Source organism: Alternaria postmessia (genome assembly GCF_024291825.1).
Source record: "Alternaria postmessia strain BMP 2775 chromosome Unknown scaffold_59, whole genome shotgun sequence".
Classification (NCBI taxonomy): Eukaryota; Fungi; Ascomycota; class Dothideomycetes; order Pleosporales; family Pleosporaceae; genus Alternaria; species Alternaria postmessia.
This window is the reverse complement of record NW_026260132.1, coordinates 1-18,317: the sequence shown is the minus strand read 5'-3', so window position 1 is coordinate 18,317 and position 18,317 is coordinate 1. Positions and strand designations below refer to the sequence as shown.

At 52.3% G+C, this 18,317-nt stretch overlaps 7 protein-coding genes and 1 non-coding gene across 8 annotated transcripts; 3 read left to right on the top strand and 5 right to left on the bottom strand.

The window, feature by feature from the left end:
- Window positions 1–527: 527 nt before the first annotated feature.
- Window positions 528–2,172, top strand: J4E82_007948 (uncharacterized protein; the record flags this gene model as incomplete). Its single annotated transcript, XM_051734188.1, has 3 exons — window positions 528–837; window positions 903–1,257; window positions 1,308–2,172. The coding sequence occupies 3 exons, from the start codon at window positions 528–530 to the stop codon at window positions 2,170–2,172; spliced, it is 1,530 nt and encodes a 509-aa protein (XP_051586007.1).
- A 164-nt stretch (window positions 2,173–2,336) lies between these two features.
- On the bottom strand, window positions 2,337–2,486 carry J4E82_007947. Its single transcript is given in 2 exon segments — window positions 2,337–2,430; window positions 2,449–2,486. It is a non-coding gene; the product is annotated as a tRNA-Ser (tRNA).
- Window positions 2,487–3,042: 556 nt separating this feature from the next.
- J4E82_007946 (uncharacterized protein) lies at window positions 3,043–4,451 on the bottom strand (the record flags this gene model as incomplete). Its single annotated transcript, XM_051734187.1, has 2 exons — window positions 3,043–4,136; window positions 4,190–4,451. 2 exons carry the CDS (start codon window positions 4,449–4,451, stop codon window positions 3,043–3,045), a joined length of 1,356 nt encoding a protein of 451 aa, XP_051586006.1.
- A 565-nt stretch (window positions 4,452–5,016) lies between these two features.
- Window positions 5,017–5,954, bottom strand: ERG25 (C-4 sterol methyl oxidase; the record flags this gene model as incomplete). The annotated part of the gene is made up of 2 exons (XM_051734186.1): window positions 5,017–5,673; window positions 5,727–5,954. The coding sequence occupies 2 exons, from the start codon at window positions 5,952–5,954 to the stop codon at window positions 5,017–5,019; spliced, it is 885 nt and encodes a 294-aa protein (XP_051586005.1).
- A 1,866-nt stretch (window positions 5,955–7,820) lies between these two features.
- J4E82_007944 (uncharacterized protein) lies at window positions 7,821–9,137 on the bottom strand (the record flags this gene model as incomplete). Its single annotated transcript, XM_051734185.1, has 5 exons — window positions 7,821–8,687; window positions 8,735–8,792; window positions 8,852–8,862; window positions 8,910–8,976; window positions 9,025–9,137. The coding sequence occupies 5 exons, from the start codon at window positions 9,135–9,137 to the stop codon at window positions 7,821–7,823; spliced, it is 1,116 nt and encodes a 371-aa protein (XP_051586004.1).
- Window positions 9,138–11,062: 1,925 nt separating this feature from the next.
- J4E82_007943 (uncharacterized protein) lies at window positions 11,063–14,812 on the top strand (the record flags this gene model as incomplete). The annotated part of the gene is made up of 1 exon (XM_051734184.1): window positions 11,063–14,812. The coding sequence occupies one exon, from the start codon at window positions 11,063–11,065 to the stop codon at window positions 14,810–14,812; it is 3,750 nt and encodes a 1,249-aa protein (XP_051586003.1).
- Window positions 14,813–15,804: 992 nt separating this feature from the next.
- Window positions 15,805–17,055, bottom strand: J4E82_007942 (uncharacterized protein; the record flags this gene model as incomplete). The annotated part of the gene is made up of 1 exon (XM_051734183.1): window positions 15,805–17,055. One exon carries the CDS (start codon window positions 17,053–17,055, stop codon window positions 15,805–15,807), a length of 1,251 nt encoding a protein of 416 aa, XP_051586002.1.
- A 218-nt stretch (window positions 17,056–17,273) lies between these two features.
- J4E82_007941 (uncharacterized protein) lies at window positions 17,274–17,984 on the top strand (the record flags this gene model as incomplete). The annotated part of the gene is made up of 1 exon (XM_051734182.1): window positions 17,274–17,984. One exon carries the CDS (start codon window positions 17,274–17,276, stop codon window positions 17,982–17,984), a length of 711 nt encoding a protein of 236 aa, XP_051586001.1.
- Between the last annotated feature and the right edge of the window lie 333 nt (window positions 17,985–18,317).

Here is an 18,317-nt window from a genome sequence, read left to right as displayed (position 1 = left end):
TGCAGGGTCATTGTAACGATAGACCATAGAAATACCCAACGTGCACGCTGCATGCGCTGCCCAAACACACATTTCTTTAGCATCATAAGTCAGCGCCACAGTGTCAACGTAGACGCGCTGAGATACGCAGACGAAGCGGACGTTGTGTTATTGCCCGGACATTAACTGAACATGGACATTCAGTGCATGGGCACTGTAGGGAGCATGGCGATCCGCCGCTAACGCCCCGCACTTTATCGCCAGATCTCTAGGCGCCGCTGATGCCTGGCACTATGTCCTCAACACCAACAACGATTGCAAACCCCACCAATAATCGTGTCTCTACACATGCACTTAGATGTATTAGCTTGCGTCGCCCATATAACTGTTCCCTTTGGGATCGCTGCCTCGCCGCTTGCTCCTTCGCGCGAACAGGCTAATATCGCGAAATCATCGCGCAGTCACGCCCTTGCCCGCTGAACGACGCCTGTCCATATTCTATATAACAGTTGCCTGTCATCTTCCAGTCTTCGTACCCACAGACCATCATGGAACTGCCTGAGGAACTTTATCTCGAGATTTTCTCATACTTGCCCCAGCATCATCTACGCTTAGTGTCTCGAACATGCCGCACTTTCGCGACCCTTACAAAGTCGTTGATGTTCCAGACAATCCATTTGGACGGCTCAGCCCAGACCGGATTCGGTCGAGTGGAGGATGGCCGGTGTGACATTCATCCAGGTCGTTCACGGACGGTGGAAGTTGGTTCTCTGGAAAGTACTGTGGATGAGTTGTTGGCACTGGACATCGCGCGCCATGTTCGCAAGCTAAAGTTCAATCCTGGCTACTACGTAGATGGTAAGTTGGGCCTATGGATATTCTATCCATGGCCAGGCAGATACTGACCTGTTTTTTTTTTAAAGGTTTCTGGTCGAACTATCGCCAATGGCTAGAGAGGGAGGTGGACTACGAGGAAGACTTCCACAGTATGTACGAAGCAGAAGACTTCGAGACGGATTCCGAGGGCGAATATGCTGGCGAATATGCTGGTATCCGTCGTCGCGCCGAGGAACGACTGGCAAGACCTGGTAAAGAGCGGAACTTGATTGAGCAGGCGGAAGCGATCTGGGTCTCCAAGGTTGAGGAGCAGCGCGAAAGGGCAGACGCAATCCTAGCGGCACTGGTTAAACTTTTCGCCCACATGCCGAGCTTGAAAGCTATCGAAATCCAAGAGTGGCATTGCGACTTGAGTGACTATGGGTTCGTAGACGGCGTTGAGTGAGTACGACTAAACTACTATCTAGATAGCGTCAGACTAACGTAGTCAGCAATGAGGTGAGTGAACAGTTCTCTGGATGTAGCACGACCTGGAAGCACCTCGAACTGCTAAGCTCTGCTCTTCAAGCGTCAAATAGTCGCATCCAGAGTCTAGTCCTCCCGAAGATTCATCCGTCCTCTATAACAACGAGTGCCGCCTTGGAGCACATGTTCAGCTCTCTCACTACACTCTCATTCAACGCCGAGAGTGTGGATTTTCTACTTGAGTCTCCAAACAACGAAGGCTCATTGCTTGCTTCATTGATTTGTCACGCATCGCAGACATTACAAACGCTTGAGTTTCGCAACATAACTACATCACATCCACAACTACCGGATGTGGGAGAGCACTACATTGAAAAGCTCTTTGGTAGCGTCAGTGCTCCCGCCTCCACATATACACCATTAGTTTTCCCGGCATTGAAAACTTTGAAGCTACGAAGTCTCCTTTTGGAAACACCGTCTCTTATCGACTTCCTCTCCCAGCAGCCAAAGTTGCAGTATGCTCATTTTGAGTACGTCTATCTTACTAGCATAGGATACAAGTGGCACAACGTCGCGCAAAAGTTGCCACCGTCATGCAACAAACTCTACATTGGTCGTTGTGGACATGAGAAATGGGCCTTGAATTCGCCCGCAGCATACAATCATATCAAGCCATTCTTACCCTTCAAAGAAGAATTCCCATCTACCTCAGGTTGGCGGCTGAACGAACTGGCTTTCCAAAGGGAAATGGATGATGACCTGCAACGGCAATTGGATGCCGGGATGGCTGGTGTGTTGTCGCCAGATCAGATGTATATGGGGAAGACGAGAGAAGAATGGGTGGCTATGATGAGACTTGCTAGCGACCATGCAGAGTTTGAGAGGATTTGAGTTGGGTCAAAGGCAGGCGACATCGGATGTTCGGAGGAAGTGTGCTTCAGAGCATGTGCGTGGTTGAGAAGTGTGGATTGATTGTTGTTTAACGACCTATTTGAAACCTCCCATTGGGTATTCGGGCGGGGTATGCCAGGGGAGGAAAAGAGAAAAAAAAAGGACGTCGGAGACAGGACTCGAACTATCAGCCGTTAGTGGAGGTCATGACTGACTATAAGAATAATGCTTACCCTGCGCGCCCGAAAGCATGTGATATCTATGAGAGCTTTGCTCTTTCGAGTCACACCCGTTAACCACTCCGGCACTCCGACTTATGATTGGTTGATTTGAGAAGTGTGGAAATTATTGGAAAGACTATTAGAGGAGTGAATTAAGGCGCATGTGTGGGATCATCAACGGAAGAGACGCGAAGTCGACAGGAGTGACCCCGTTCTTCCTGCAACATAGATACAACATAATCCTACTACAGCTAGAGACCCCACTTGGAGCTCAAAAGAAGAAGTACACTACTGAAGAGCTTTCGGACCGCGAGAAGGCTGAGCTGATTGCGGCCAAATTCCAGAGGAGAAGTTGTTGTCGTATACAGGAGTTATAGGTAGTCGCTTTCGTTGCTCTAAGTGTTCTCTTCCCTAGGATAGACTTGTCGCGCAATTTTCTACCATGAATCGAAAGAATACCAATCAGCAGATATCTTTTGAGTGAATTCCCTTATATGCCACGATATCCTATTCTTACATCCTCTGTAGCCTCACTAAACGCCTCGCTGATGACAATGCCAAACGGGTTCAATCTCGACTCTTAAAAACTTCAACGGTGAGAAGCACTCATCCCTTCCTCCCACCCCAACCCTGATCATCTCCCTCCGGACTACTCAATACCCTCCGCCCTCTTCCTATACCCCTCCCTCCTCGCCTCGCCCTCAGGCTCCTTGCCCGCCGCCTCAATAATATCAACCTTGGGCTGCTCCTCCGTCATATCGATCCTGCCCGGCCGTCTCGGCCTCAACGACGTCCTCTGCGTGATGGGGTAAAAGTACGCCGCACGCTGCATCTTGCTATCCCTCAGCCTCTCACCCTCATGTTTCTCAGGATCATGCAGCGCCAGCGCGACAACATCGCCATAAGTATCTGACGGGTCGCCAACCTGCTGGCTCGTCTCGTACGTACGCACGTTATCGTACTTGAAGCATTTGCGCGGTTGTCCTTCGTCGTCTTCGGCAATGTCAAAGTCAATGTCGGCTTCGTTGTTGGGGTCGTGCGTGGTGAAGTTGCGTTTGATGCCCCGGACCTTGCTGCGGTCTGCGGGGAGGAAGTATTCGAATTGCCAACGGGGGATCGGGGGTGGGACGGTGGGATCCAGGCGGTGCGCTTCGCGGTCCTCCATGTACTTTTCTTGGTCTTGGATTGTTTGACCGGCAGGGCGCAGGAGGGCGACGTCGAGACGCGGGTCGTAGGAGGGGTCGAGCGGGTTGTTGATGGGCGGCGCCGTGAACTTGAAGACCATGTAGCCACCCGTGTCGGGCATGGCGTCCCAGTCCGGCAGAAGGGGGTAGGAGTCGACTAAAGTCAGGTTGGGGTTTCTGGGGTGCTTGGGCTTGTTCCATGCTAGGCGCTCTTCAGGCGTTGATTCTGCGGCTCTGAGGTTGTCGGCGCTGTCTTGGCCATTGTAGGCGTCAGCCGGGTAGGCGATGTTGAAGCTCTTCAAGATGTGTCGGGCGATGTTTGTGGGATCGTCTAGTGAGGTCTCTACTTGCTTTCGCTTCCTCCGTAGGCGCATCGTGTTGGACGAGTTGCTGGACTCGAATTTGGAGCCGCCGGTTGTGCTTGATGTGACGTATTCTGTTCGTCGCAGGAAGGTCGCGCCCTGGGCATTGGTCTGCGTCTTGCCAAGCTGGTTCGGCGGTCGCATCAGCGCCCTGTCTGCTGTGCTGAGCGGCGGTGGGTGAGGCATCGCCTGGATGGCTGTTCGACGCGTTAGTCGCTGTGAGGCGGTTGCGCCGTGGGTTCGTTCTTACCAGACTCGTCTCCATCGAATACCTTGGGGATACCCACCAAGTCGATGGGCATTCCCAGCTCGGCATCAGCCTCAATGTTCAGCGACTGTTCCCGCGCCAGTCTCGACGCAAAACCTGCTGATGTGTACTGGCCGCTCGAAAGGCCAGTGTTGGGAATGTCCAGCAGCTTTGGTGGACATGGTGGAGGAGGTAGCGCATTCGAATATCGGATTTTCGCAATGTAGTCCTGGTGGACACCTGCAACAGGGCGCCCGGAGCTCATGATTCCGTTTTTTCGCGCGCCGTCGATCTGATGTGGTGGTGATTGCGCGATTTGGGCGGGTCAAAGAAAGTTGATGAAGCTCGGAATGTAGACGCGCCAGTCCTCACCGCGCCAAGACGCCTTCCGCGCTATCACCAGGGGCGGCCTCGCAGCTCGTTCACCGTTTACCTGAGACACTTTTTCCACTTCATGCTATCCTCAATAAACGTGTTCGTGCGTTTAAATGCATGTTCAACTGAGAAGATCGAATCGGTAAGTGATGAGATAATGATAGCATTCAACGTAGCGACCGTAATAGTATTAGGTAGATATTCTATAATGACCCAGCTCCTATTCACACAAACACCGCTCTGCCGCCCATTACCCAGGGTCTTTACTGTCTATTGCCGCAGCCATCATTCATGGCCGCGGTTTTCTTATAACCCAAACGCCATGTCTCATACCAGCTCCGCATGAAGCAGGTGTGGGTAAGTCGGTCGGGAGTGGTTCTACCATCTTCCCACCGGCGAGTATATGCGGCTAAAACCGACAAGACTCCGAAACTTGTGAGCATGCCAGCACTCATTTACATGGCCTTCTTGGCCTTGGCAGCGGCCAACTTGCGCTCTCGTCGCTTCTTGGAAGCCTCAGCACCAGCCTCGGTGTCAAGGACAAAGTCCCACCATCTGAAGCTGCTGGCGTAGTTACCAATGAACTTCTCGTGGTGAACGTCGTGGTGCTCGGCGCCGGCCCAGAAGGGCAGGAAGTGGTGCAGACTCCATGGGAACTCGTAACCGCTGTGTGCGTCGATGGCCTGGGACAGACGGAAAATGATCCAAACGTACATGGTCAGGATGTGGAGATCCTTGGTGATGGCGCAGAAGACAATGGGGACACCGACGGAACCGAAACCCAGGATCATGACTTCGATGGGCGAGGCGTATTCAGCAGCCAGGCCAAAGGGAGCAGAGTATTGGTGGTGGATCTTGTGGATGTTCTTGTAGAGGAAAGAGCTGGCGTGCATGGCACGGTGGGCCCAGTAGTGCCATGCGTCCTCGAAGACGAAGAAGATGGCGATCTGGTAAGCCATCTTGTAGATGCTAGGGAAAGGAACCGAGGTCTCGAGACCGAAGTATTGGCACATGGGGTGGAACAGCCAGATCTGAGGAAGCTCGACGGTAAAGTGGGAGAGGAGGACGAGGAGAGCGCATTGTGTTTGTTCCCAAGCAGAGGGGACTTTGTGCTGCGGCAAATTAGCTTTGGTCGCGATGGAGCTGGCAAGTCAGGCAAACGTACAGCTTGGATCTTGTAGCGGTTGAAGAAAGGTATGCAGTCGATGATGATCCAGGGAAGCGAGCGTCCGAAGTAGAAGGCCTCGTGGATGACAAAGGACATGATTCCTGTCGCCAGGACGTCGTTGCCCATCCATGCGTACCAGGCCATCCACATCTTCTCGAGGTAGTTGAGCTGTACATTGTACGTGGAGATGTCCTCAAAGGTGCCCCAGTAGGTGTCCTGCGCCATTGGCGTCAGGATAGACGTTGCGTTGTTCCTATCATCTGTTAGTATCACGGGTTTTGCGCGTTCGGGGCGGCTCGGAGGCGTACATTTTGGCTGTGTTCAGTATCCAAGAAAAACAATTGGCAGTTGTAGAATGAAGGAACGACTGCAGATTGCAGAGAGGTGAAGGAGCGATTGGTGGAGGTGCTGCAGTGAAGAGGGAGCAAAGTAGCTGCAAAGGAGGCGGATTAAATTGGAGATTGGCGACGCCCTGATCGACGTGGTACCACTTTCGCCACTCAAGGTTCACTCTGTTCCGGCAAGCCAACGCGTGGGTAGAAATGCACTAGTGCCTGCCGAGAGTTGCGCCAAACCAATCACCAACGCGCCCCTTGGCCGTCTATGCCCGTTTCGTCGTTCACCGCTTTGCTGAGCTTTCTTTCGGCAGCGGCTCGAGTGTCCCCGGCATCTACCAAATCACGCCAGCGTTGCCCTATGGAAGACATGTGGATCGTGTCACAGTGAGCCCACCGCATGCTGATAAAGTCGCCTGCCGCTCAAGTTCTGGAACTGCGGCATCGCACTGTTCGCTCTGGACGCTTTCGGCAGGGCTAATGGCGAGAGCATGACGCGGTCGGCCCGCGACGAATCACAACACCACGAGTACGACGCTCTGCTCAGCCCCCTCCATCATGTTGGCACTTGACATGAGCGCGTGGATGGTCGTCATTGAAGCTATTCATTGCAGCTACCCGTCTACATCTGCCATGTTACTCGACTATACAGTGACAGTTTGCCCATGCGAAGCCACCTCTCGCCACACAAGGAAGACATCAGTCGTCAAAACAACCAGGATCTCCCTGGTTTCGCAAAAGTTTCTTAATGAACGCGTATGCAAGCTTCCTCATCTCTGATAGATTCTGGACTACGCAGCGTAATAGCTTCAACTCAACCAACACTCCAAGATCCAAGACCCAAGAACTGGAAGTCAGGTCCATACTAATCAGGTACACATTACGCACCATTAGGCTGACATGTCGAAGAAAGGTCCATCGCTGATCTCTGGTGCCACTGCTCCCTTTGAGCATGACGAATTCGAAGCTCGGGAGTTCTGTGTTAGTTTAAGATAAAGAAGGGCTCAATGAGCCTACGGACGGGCTTGAGGAGGTTGGCAACGACCACAAACCGGATAGTCCGTCCAACTTCGTCATGTAGAGGAGGTAGCAGTTGTAACAAGGTCTCCGTAGGTGAGCCTGCGAAAGGATCATTACACAATATGGAGGCGCTATTCCTAGTCATGGCGTCCCCCAAGGCTAATGAACTCGACGCGTTGAATGCAACATTACCACTGGGGTACGGTTATGTGCTCAAAAAGCGCTATCAAGCGGACTTTCGTTATTAATACTCGATAATATTTCAACTTGGCATTCATCTCCGATCGGATGAAACCAATGGCAACGGAGCGATAGAAACGACAAGCGCCGCATAAAGCGAACAGCTCGGGAAGTTGCGAGCCAGGTATGTGTTCGACGATGTTTTTGAAGATCTCTGTCGGAAAGACGTGGAGTGCAGCCTTGGGCGGAAGTAGAGAAACGCATGACATCGCCGCAAGAACGCCAGTCCGATCGTGAGCTTGAAATGCTAAACGTTTGTCCACAAGTCGAAGACATCGTCCCATGGTCGTTGTCGATACCGAAGTGGCAAGAGAGTCTCGAATGTGGAGTATGTAACTGAGGGGGGCTCGAGGAGCAAGCGGGTATTGTCTTTGGGGAGTACTGAGCTTCCTGTTGCAAACTAACACACAGCTAGATCATCCTGTGTCGGCTGAACTCTTCGAGAGCTCAGTGCCAACTCCCTATAAGGTTCGTGGACCAATCGATCACCTCCAGATCAAGCAGGAAGCACCTGCCTCACCTGCGATCCATCCCAGATCGCAGAGCCCCAAGTCGATGTACTTTTGATAGGCTCAATGGGTTCGAGCGTACTCCTTGGTGGCCTAAATTCCCGACTACACCTGTCGAATGTCGGGCTAGGTGATGGAATGATTGGCGTCCTGAACATGGCCGGGTTGCCGACTAAAGGGAAACCCGGACCCGGACTTGGCTGTTCTCTACTCCTCGCCTTGCCCAGAGCTTTGCGAAAGAGCGGTCGGAGAAAGGGTACGGAGGCTGCGATGATACCGAGATTCTGCTCTACCTGACTCCACAACAGAAGATCTGGTGTGCTTAGCCCTTGTTGTATGTAGTCTGACAGCCAAAGGACGGTAGTGTGGAGTCGGAAGGCGGAGGATATGACGGCAATGATACCGACGGAGAAGATGGCGATCAGTTCGAGACGGCGTCGCAGCGGCAATGTCGAAATATTCAGGAAGAATATCATTGGTAGCGTCCAGATGATTACATCCGTAGTGAGGTTGTAGACCGCGATGAAGAGCCAAAACGGATTCGGGTTGTAACACTTGACATTGAAGTCGTGCAGGACGAAAGCGCGGTACCATACATCATACGAGAAGGCATCTGTGATTGGAGTACACATAAGAATGGACGCGATTATCTGGGATATTCCGCCGGAGATTATGATGGCGAGTAATCCGCGAACGATGTATTGGAAGCGCTTATTTGACGAAGCGATATGGTCGTAGAATAGTAGTATCGATGTCTTTATGAGACAGAGATCGAGGATGAAGTTGATGCGGTATAGCCATATTGACAGATTGGAGCCGACTATTATTGGCCTGAATGTTTCCCAGACGTAAGGCTGTGAAGTGTCAGATTTGGACTCTCAAACAGCCAGTAGCAACTTACTGTAACACTGCTGTAATCGAGGAAATGAATCATGTAGCAATGTACTACCACTGATAGCCTGTGTGAAGAAGATTCGAGTCAGTTCAGCTCATCTGATCTACGCGGATGTCCACATACCATGTAGCGATCTGGTTCTAGTCAGTGACAGCATCTCAAAAAGAGAACGTCTACTTACAATGGCTAAAAGTATGACCCAGTCAGACGACGTGAGCCTTCCAGCATGAAAATGTCGAGCATAAAACCTGAGCTGTCAACCCGATGTTTGGTCAGGCTTGCAAATGCTGGCGCACCTTAGAGCTACGACTATAGTCGATATAGAGGTAAGCACAAAGGCCAGCACGATAGAAAGCCGAGCATGAGGTGCTACTGGTGGAGGCCCTTCGGCATCCGACGCCAAAGTCATTTACGTGAACAATGTAGAACGTTGACAGGAAAAAGAAACCATGGAGGCGACACTCATGATGATGTGTAAGGAGACGCCGCAGGCACTGACTATCAAACATCTAACGGCAATATCCACAACGCCAATCGCGCGCCAGATGCCGTTCTCTAACGCAATCATGCAGCGGGAGGGAGCTCCACACAAGGATCCGAGTCAGGACTCAGCCTATCCAGACTTGGGCCAAGGGATGAGTCGTGTTGCCCGAACTGGCTGAACAGTACGGCGCGGGGAAATCCCGGCATACAGTATTAGACCACTACGAGTGGTGCAACAGCAGCCTGTATGAGCGATGCTGCATGGCTCGTCAAACCAACCTCTCGCTTCCCCGCATTCGTACCACGCGACTTTCACCTCTGCAGCCATGTTCACAGGCGTTGACAGGGTATCTATGGATAAATCTGAAAAGTGAAGCTTGGACCCACGCTTCAGACAACCCGCCAACTCAATTGTTCCTGTGACCAATTTGGAAATCCCCAGCGATAGCAGCCTAGCCTTGATCTCAGCTCTTCTGTTGACGTTCCGTGCACTCGTGCCATCGGATGAACTACCTCCTATTTCGAGTGGAAGTATTATACTCCGGCCGAGATGGGCATGTTGGAACAACACTGCGCGCCGCATCGCATCTGTTATTGGGCGCACCATATCGATGACCTAGGGTTGAAACGCGTGTCCGCTTTATGACTACCGGCTGCTCCGGTAGTTCGGGGCAGACCGTTGATTTACAGGCACTCACTGCATGTCTCAGGCGATTGCATCGTGGAGAGATCGAGCCCGCGGAGACTCATCCTAGGCGTCGACTGCCAAGGGAGCCGTTAGCCTCGTCGATGAGATGAATCTGAGTCGTTTGGTATGTTGAGGCGGGCGGACTTGAGCGCAGGATTCAGCGCGCGCAAGCGATATGAAGGTGGCTTTGTTTGTTAAGACACCAACTCATGACTTGCATAGGGCTGATAGCCACCCGCATCAATGTCAACCCTGGACGGCCCGAATGTGGTGAATATAGGGCGTGATGTTGGGCGAGTAAAACTCTAGTCAGGATGAAGACTTCGGATGCACCATGGTCCAGATCCCGGACTTTTCGTTCAGGAATCGACGCGTCGCAATGAGATGGAAGAGGGCGAGTCAGATGGTGCGTAGGCGCCGGTGAGGCGGAGATTGACAGGATCGCGCTTGCTAGCTTCTCGAATGTCACTTGCATTACGCGGAAGAGACGAAGGCGCGGTTAACGAGATCGAGCTGGTGAACCATTGACCAAACCGTGATAAACGAACATCCAATGATCGAAGTTAGCAAGGGCGCTCAAAAGAGGTGAGATGGAAATCATAGACACGGCTCGTAAATGCCGTCGATGAAAACCATGATCGGCCAATTAGCAAATGCAGGTAGAGCTCATGGGATTTATGAGTTTACTCAGTGGCTCAGGTAATGTAATGCTCAAAAAAAATTTCTCCGAGTGTACATTCTCGAAAGGCATTTGTAGATATCTGTCTACTCGGGCATAGTGGTGGTGGCGCGATGCCGCGGGCGCTGTCCGCACGCGTCCACTAGCGCGTTTAGTGATATCATCGCTCTGAGTGAAAGTATGATGAAACCATCCAACACAGTCGTGCCTTCGACGCCCACGATAATTTTTTCTCGACGCTGTACCCTAAAGCCTGGTTGGGTGTTGTCTACTGTCTCGTGATGGTTTCTTCTATGCTCTAGCGCTTTTGGCCTTTCCTTCACTTTTCTCCACTCGCCGCTGTTGCCTTCGGCGCAACTTCTCACGATTTTCTACCACCCACGTAGTTTGAGGCGCATCGCATACAGTCCCAGAAGCATTTCCCGAGCCGCCGATATAGTAGAAGCGCCTTCGTCTTTCCCATCGACTGTGCACATCCGCCACCATGCCGCCGCCCTCCGAGGACGCTGCTCCTGCGGCGATGCCCGAGATCACACTCACCAACACCGACAATCATGATGAGCCTGGTGGTACCACCGCGCACAATGGTGCATACGAGTCAGCAGAGGAACTTCCGTCGGATGCTGACGAGGAGGCACGACTTAAGATGCTCACGACTGGCACACGAGCGCAGGATGACTTGGAGCGTGATATCGGCAGGCAGGCGGACCAGATGATGACCGAGCAGGCGGACGCTCGCGACAAAAAGCGTATAGAAAAGCTCGAGGCTGAAGCAAAACGCGCGGAGGCCGCGATACAGAAGCTCAAGAACCGCCTGGCTCTACCAGCTTTGGATACGCAGAAAGCCAAACTTCGTGGCGAGATCGCGGCATATCGGGACAAGGTCGACAACTTGGATCGAGAAATGGACGGAATACAACAGCGTATCAATGATCGTCACAAGGCGCCTGGAGTGGAAGAGGCAGCGGAAGAAGGCGCAAAAGGGCCGCTGCCTAACGAAACCCGAGGCGAGTGGCTCATTCGCACAGGAAAGATCACACCGTTCTCTAAACTGGCGCAGAACCAGCCGGACTCGGGAACATTAGGCGAGGTCATGCTCGATGCTGAGGCAGAGGACATGGTGGTGGACACTGCGAAGGAACCAGTGTCACATCGCAACCTGATGAAGCCTGGCTTCCAAGACGTCGATTCTAGTTCAGAGGCCCCGAGCCCAAAGCCCACAGCTCGATCCAAGAAGCGACGGAAGGTCACTCCTGCCAGCGATACTCTCGGTTCGCGCGAATCAAGCGCGGCACCTGGCTTCACCGATCCCGACTCCGACGATGCCTTCGAGCCTGGTATGTCAGATCGCCAGCTTGCGACGTTGGACGAGTCCGATGAGGGTTCGGACGATATGGATGGAGACGACTCATACGCGGAAGAGACAACTGGTCGCAAACGCAAAGCTAAAGGCAAGAAAACAAAGAAGGCAAAGGCTACTCCTGCAGAAGAAGCTGTTGTCGAGGACCTAGCAGGTGTTGACGATGGCAATGAGCGGGTTTATCGGAAGCGCATAGAGACTTGGTCCAAGAGCCGCGCAGCTGCAAGGAGAAAAGCAAAGGCGAACAGTGGTGAGACAATTGCAGATCAGGACGACGAAGAAGAAGAGGAATGCTACCAGCCTCATCCCACTGAAGCTGATACTGAGTTCGATGGTGGATTCCGCATCCCTGGAGATATCTATCCAGCCTTGTTCGACTATCAGAAGACCGGCGTGCAGTGGCTCTGGGAACTATATTCGCAGAATGTAGGCGGCATCATCGGCGATGAGATGGGTCTTGGTAAAACCATTCAAGCCATCGGCTTTGTTGCCGGCCTGCACTACTCCAAGAAACTTGTCAAGCCTGTCATTGTAGTGTGTCCGGCGACTGTCATGAAGCAATGGGTCAACGAGTTTCACCGCTGGTGGCCTGCACTTCGGGTCTCTATCCTACACACTTCTGGAAGCGGGATGCTGGACACCCGTCGAGAAGACCGTATGGAACGAGAACTCGAGCTTCGGAATTATGGCGATTATGACACTACCTTGACCGGTGCCGGAAAGGCTGCCAAGAAGATTCTCGAAAAGGTTAAACGGGATGGCCATGTGCTTGTTACCACCTACTCTGGATTGCAAACCTACGCTGAGTTCTTGATTCCTACTGACTGGGAATGCGCCATCCTAGACGAAGGCCATAAGATTAGGAACCCAAATACTGCCATCACGATCCACTGCAAGGAGTTGCGCACACCGAACCGTATCATTCTTTCTGGTACGCCAATGCAGAACAATTTGACAGAACTTTGGTCGCTCTTCGACTTCGTGTTTCCAATGCGCTTAGGCACTTTGGTAAACTTCCGCAATCAGTTCGAGTTTCCGATCAAGCGTGGTGGATACGCGAACGCTTCAAACTTGGAGTTTGAGACGGCAGTACAGTGTGCCGAGACTCTTAAGGACGCAATCAGCCCATACCTTCTGCAGCGCTTCAAGATCGATGTCGCGACCGATCTGCCACAGAAGAAGGAGCAGGTGCTGTTCTGCAAGTTGACGCGCCAACAGCGACAAGCATACGAAGGTTTCCTGGCTTCAGAAGACATGAAGTCGATCGCCAGCGGCAAGCGTCAAATGCTATACGGTGTCGACTTTCTTCGCAAAATCTGCAATCATCCTGATTTGACGGAGCATAAGACGTTGTCGAAGAAGCTGGGTTACGACTATGGTAATCCCAACAGATCTGGTAAAATGCAGGTCGTTAAGGAATTACTGTCGTTATGGAAGAAGGGCGGACACAAGACCCTCCTCTTTGCTCAGCATCGCATCATGCTAGATATCCTACAGAAGTTTGTCAGTCAACTACCTGATATCAACTGGCGTCGTATGGACGGCGAGACGCCGATTAAGGATCGACAAAATCTTGTCGACGAGTTCAATAACGACCCGAACCTACACGTCTTCCTGCTCACAACGAAGGTTGGTGGTCTCGGTGTCAACCTCACAGGCGCCAACCGCGTCATCATATACGACCCTGACTGGAATCCTTCTACCGATATACAAGCGCGAGAACGTTCATGGCGTCTGGGACAGAAGCGAGAGGTTGAGATATACCGTCTCATGTCCGCGGGTACTATCGAAGAGAAGATCTACCATCGTCAGATTTTCAAGCAGTTCTTGACGAACAAGGTGCTAAAGGATCCTAAACAGCGACAATCATTCCAGATGAGCGATCTTCATGATTTATTCACACTTGGTGTCGAAAATGTCGAGGGCGAAACTGAGACAGGCAACTTGTTCCGTGGTTCGGAAGTCAAGTTTGAGGAAGATGGCAAGACTGCTGCTGCTGATGCAGCGGCCGATGCTACAGGAGCCGAGGACCTCGCCGCAGTAAAGGGTATCTCGCGAGCTGAAGCTTTCAAGGCCCCTGAGACTGACACGGAAGACGCTGCCACCACTAACGAGGATGGCACAACAGCCGACGACAAGCCTCCTACAGACTCCCGTCTAATGTCAACCATTTTCGCCAAGACAGGTGTTCACTCTGTTCTCGAACACGACGCAATCATGAATTCCACAGCCGGCGGTCGCAAACGAAAAGTCCAAGCCGACCCGGCATACATCCAACGCGAAGCAAAGCGACAAGCCGCCCTAGCAGCCGAACAACTCAAGAAGAGCATGCAAGAAGCCAGAAATGTGCCAGCGGGAACACCGACATGGACTGGTCAATTTGGCGAAGCAGGACGACCCGAGGCACCACGCGGTATGACATCCACACGTGGCGGTCGTGGTGGTCGTGGTGGAGGACGCGGTGGCTCTGCCCCCTCCTCAACATCCATCCTTAACAACCTCGCCGCCCGCCAAGGTCGCCCTTCGCCCCTCAACCCAGGCACAACATCCGCCACCTCATCTCGCGCCTCCACCCCAACCGCACCAACAACACCACAGACATTCCGCGGCCGCCGCATGCTCGAAATGATTCGCGATTTCATGCTTACGCATGGCGGTGTGGTTCCTAGTCGTATGCTCGTCGATCATTTTGATCATTATTGCCGTGCGCAGCCAGGCAGGAATGAGGAGTTCAAAGAGATGCTCAAGTTGATTGCTACGCTGGAGGTTAGTGGGAGTGCGCAGAGGGGCAGGTGGGTGTTGAAGGATGAGTGGAGGACACCGGGCAATAATAACAACACGGCTGGTAGGGGGAGGGGTGTTGGTGGGAGGTAGAGATGAGTGCTGGTGGAAGAAGAAGTGTTTTGGTACAGCATGGCATGGCATTCAAGGGCGTTTTGTTACTGAGAGATACCATTTTGCGACACAGTTTAGTTCTTGCTAGTTTCGGATGCCAAGTGCTGGCATGTTTACCTAGAAATATACGTTATGGAAATCTTCATTCTTCGTATAGAACGATCCGGCCCTTTTCGAGCCCCGACGCTAATGTATCCAGAGCTGCATCGACTTATTCTCTGCTACCGTGGCTCAGTATTGGGCCGTCTCTAGTGCAGTCGCAGTGTTCCGCGAGTATCGATCGCAGTTGACCAAGTCGGAGGTAAGAACGTGCGTCATAAGATTTGTAGAGTGCGGCACCAATGACGATATCATGTTGTTGGTTGTCTTCGGCTACAATCTCTGAAGGCGGTGCCCATATCTCGTTTTATAGCTGAATCCTGTGACAATATCCAGGCAATTTCTTCCTCGAGTCTTTCTGAACGTGTAGTGTTCGGAACAACAAAGTTGGTGCATTGCTACAACGGCATAGCGAAACTCGGAGTCAATTCAGATCCGCTATCAGTGTACTGACTAATGTAACAGAACTTACTTTGTTCACGGACGCCGAGAGAGCTGTCATCACTGCTCTCATCTAAGCTCTTTCCGCTGCAGCCGTAGCAAGTCTCGGGCCCGTCGCAGCTCTCAACACAGGACTCACTGCTACTGGCGTAGCAAGTCTCACTGAGGCTGTGAACAGTCTAAAGACCGCAATTGCGCCTCTTCAAGCTGCGGTGACCATCAACTGGACGACTGGATAGGCTTTAGTGACGGACATGTGAGGTCTCCGCCGGTGTCGTAACGTATGGACTTGGGGACAGGAAGGGCAGCTTTGGCTTGGTGCCGTACAAGATAGGTTGAGCTTATGTCTCTGGCACTCTTTAGATGACAGCTATTACAGTGGTAGATTTCTTGGGGGTGCCATGCATCTCAAACCATTCATTGGCCAGTCGTCATTCGAGTTCGCACATGAAATCCGGCACCGTCCGCGACGGACTCCACCACTCGTCGTTCCTCTTGTCTGGGCCCAGCGTAGTGCCAGTCCGTCTGACCAACCACTTCCAGTATTTCATCGCATGGTACATATCCCTCCCAAAGCTATGCCAGCTCGTGATCACAACTGTGTTCCGGCATCGCTGCACACGATACTTCGTCGGACACGAGCGACACTGCCAGTATATCCTTTCTCCGGCTTTGGAAGCGAATACCTGCGCTTGCTCTGACGGTGTCAGGGGTCCGAAAGTACTCACGTCAACTCGCGACTGATCTGATTCTGGAAATGCAGAGGCGATGACGTGTGTCAGCAAGCGACCATTCTGCTCTACACATCGACCATTGATGTACCGGGACGATTCGGGTGTATTTGTAGCGGTGGACTGGTGAGGGCAGAGACGGATAGGTAGAGTAAGCAGATCCGTCGCGCTGATGCGCTTGCTCGTTCGACTCCGGAAGGTGTGGACATGCTTGAGCACCAGATTACCGTCGATACGCCGACCGGTCGAGTCAAGACACCAGTATAAATCCTTCTTCATAATCTCAAAACTACCAGATAGTGTGTCAAGAAGGGGCCCGACATCGCCCTTCGAAGCAAAGTCTTTGGTTTCCTCTATGGCGTTGGTGATGTGTATTAGCACTGGGTTGTATCCTTGCGACGCATCTTGGGGGAGGTAGTCGATCATTGCATCTTGTCCAAAACACCGCTTAGTCAATTTTGTGCCCCGGTGGTTTCTTGGTGGTTGCAGAGGGGGATGAAGGATGTCGCAGCGCTGGCAGTAATCCAGTCTGTCACCCCAATCTCGCGCCAAAAGCTCGATGAAGTCATACCGGTGCGCGGACCATCGGCCTTCCTTCTTCAACGTGGCCCACGACTGCGTCCCAACTGTTTCAGCGGCCTCTTTGCATGTCAAAGTAAGGCAGATGACTGATGTCAGGGGAAGATGTGTTGCAATTTGCTCGATCAGTTCCTTTGGAAGAGCGAACAAACGGAGCTGTCTGTTGGGATCCGCGTTGATTATATCTTGATGACGAGCAAGGAATGCAAAAGTTGGCGGCTTTGGTATCCTGCGTCGAATGATGCTCGTTTTGGGAGTCGCTGATGATGATGGCGTTTGTCCGCTCCGTGTTTGTCGGCGCGTTGACGCTACGCCGTTCTGGCTTGATGCGATAGCCCGAGAACGTACCGAAGAACGGGTGGATCTCGGCATGGTCTGTAAGTGCGCTTGATCTGGAGTAATCTGCCAATTAGAGCTGAATCGACATGTTGATGGACGAATGCGATGTTCTTATACGAGGTAGATGCGAGTGAGCTAGCGTGGACACTAAGTGGTTGCTGCCTATTTACCAAGGCAGCACTCCTGCTCCTCTTCGCAGAGCAGCGTGATGCTCATCTCACCCGGATCATCTCCATCACTACGCAGTCCCGATGGCAACTGATACCGCGATATATTTGCGCGCCCCCAATGCTGTTCGCTTCGCGTCGCCAGCGTGTGTCCTTCCTCCGCCGCTGAAATGGCTCAGCGGCACCTGGAAGCTGACGAGTTCTACTCTTCCCGGATGGCGCAAGGCACGCGACGTGATGATAAACTACGCACTCATCCCAAGTCCTGCCGCTGTTACGGGCGAAGAAATTTTTACGCTCCAGTACGGTACTCAGCTTGAGGACTTCATGTTCTGGCAAGAACCATGCGGGCCTACCGTAACATATCGATCGGCAATGGGTCTGAGCAAACCGATTAGACCAGGTGGGAAAGCGAACGGCGAGCTGACGCCGGATCTGTATGGAGACACGTTCCATCACGGGGAGCGGACAAGCCTTGTTTACACACGACGTGGTAACGGATGGTCGAGACTGATTCGTCAAGGATGGGAGATCCTCGGGTACGGGATACACCCACCATCGCCATACGGACAAGAGCACATCTGCAATGCTGACGGTAACTCGTGGATCGTGATCTATGTCGCCAAAACGCCAATGGCGCCTACGGGCCTCAACATTCTCTGCCGCTTTGGACAATTACCAGACGATACCGTGGATGCGATCAGATTGATGCTTACGAGTCTTGGACACGATATGACAGCTTTGGCAGAAGGGCTTTTCAGTGTTCCCATGACGAATGAAATGGAGAAAACATGACACCTCATTCCCGGAACAACGATCGGAATGTAAGACAAACAAACGACCAGAAGGACTAACGAAATGCAAAGATCATGGTCAGAATAGACTGCTCGTAGAGCATGATCAGAAAGAGAAGTGCGACTTTAAATGCTGGAATGGAGGGGTTTTATAAGATGCGCACTGCAAAGGTTGGTACTACTGTCATAAGGTTGATTGTTGGTCTTTACTTCACATACGACCATAGGACACTGAAAATTAGGCTTCCCGTCCGCTCAGCCATATACAAGCAGTGTACCGGCGGATTAGTAGTTAGGTGGGTGACCACTAGCGAATCCCCGCTGTTGTATGTTT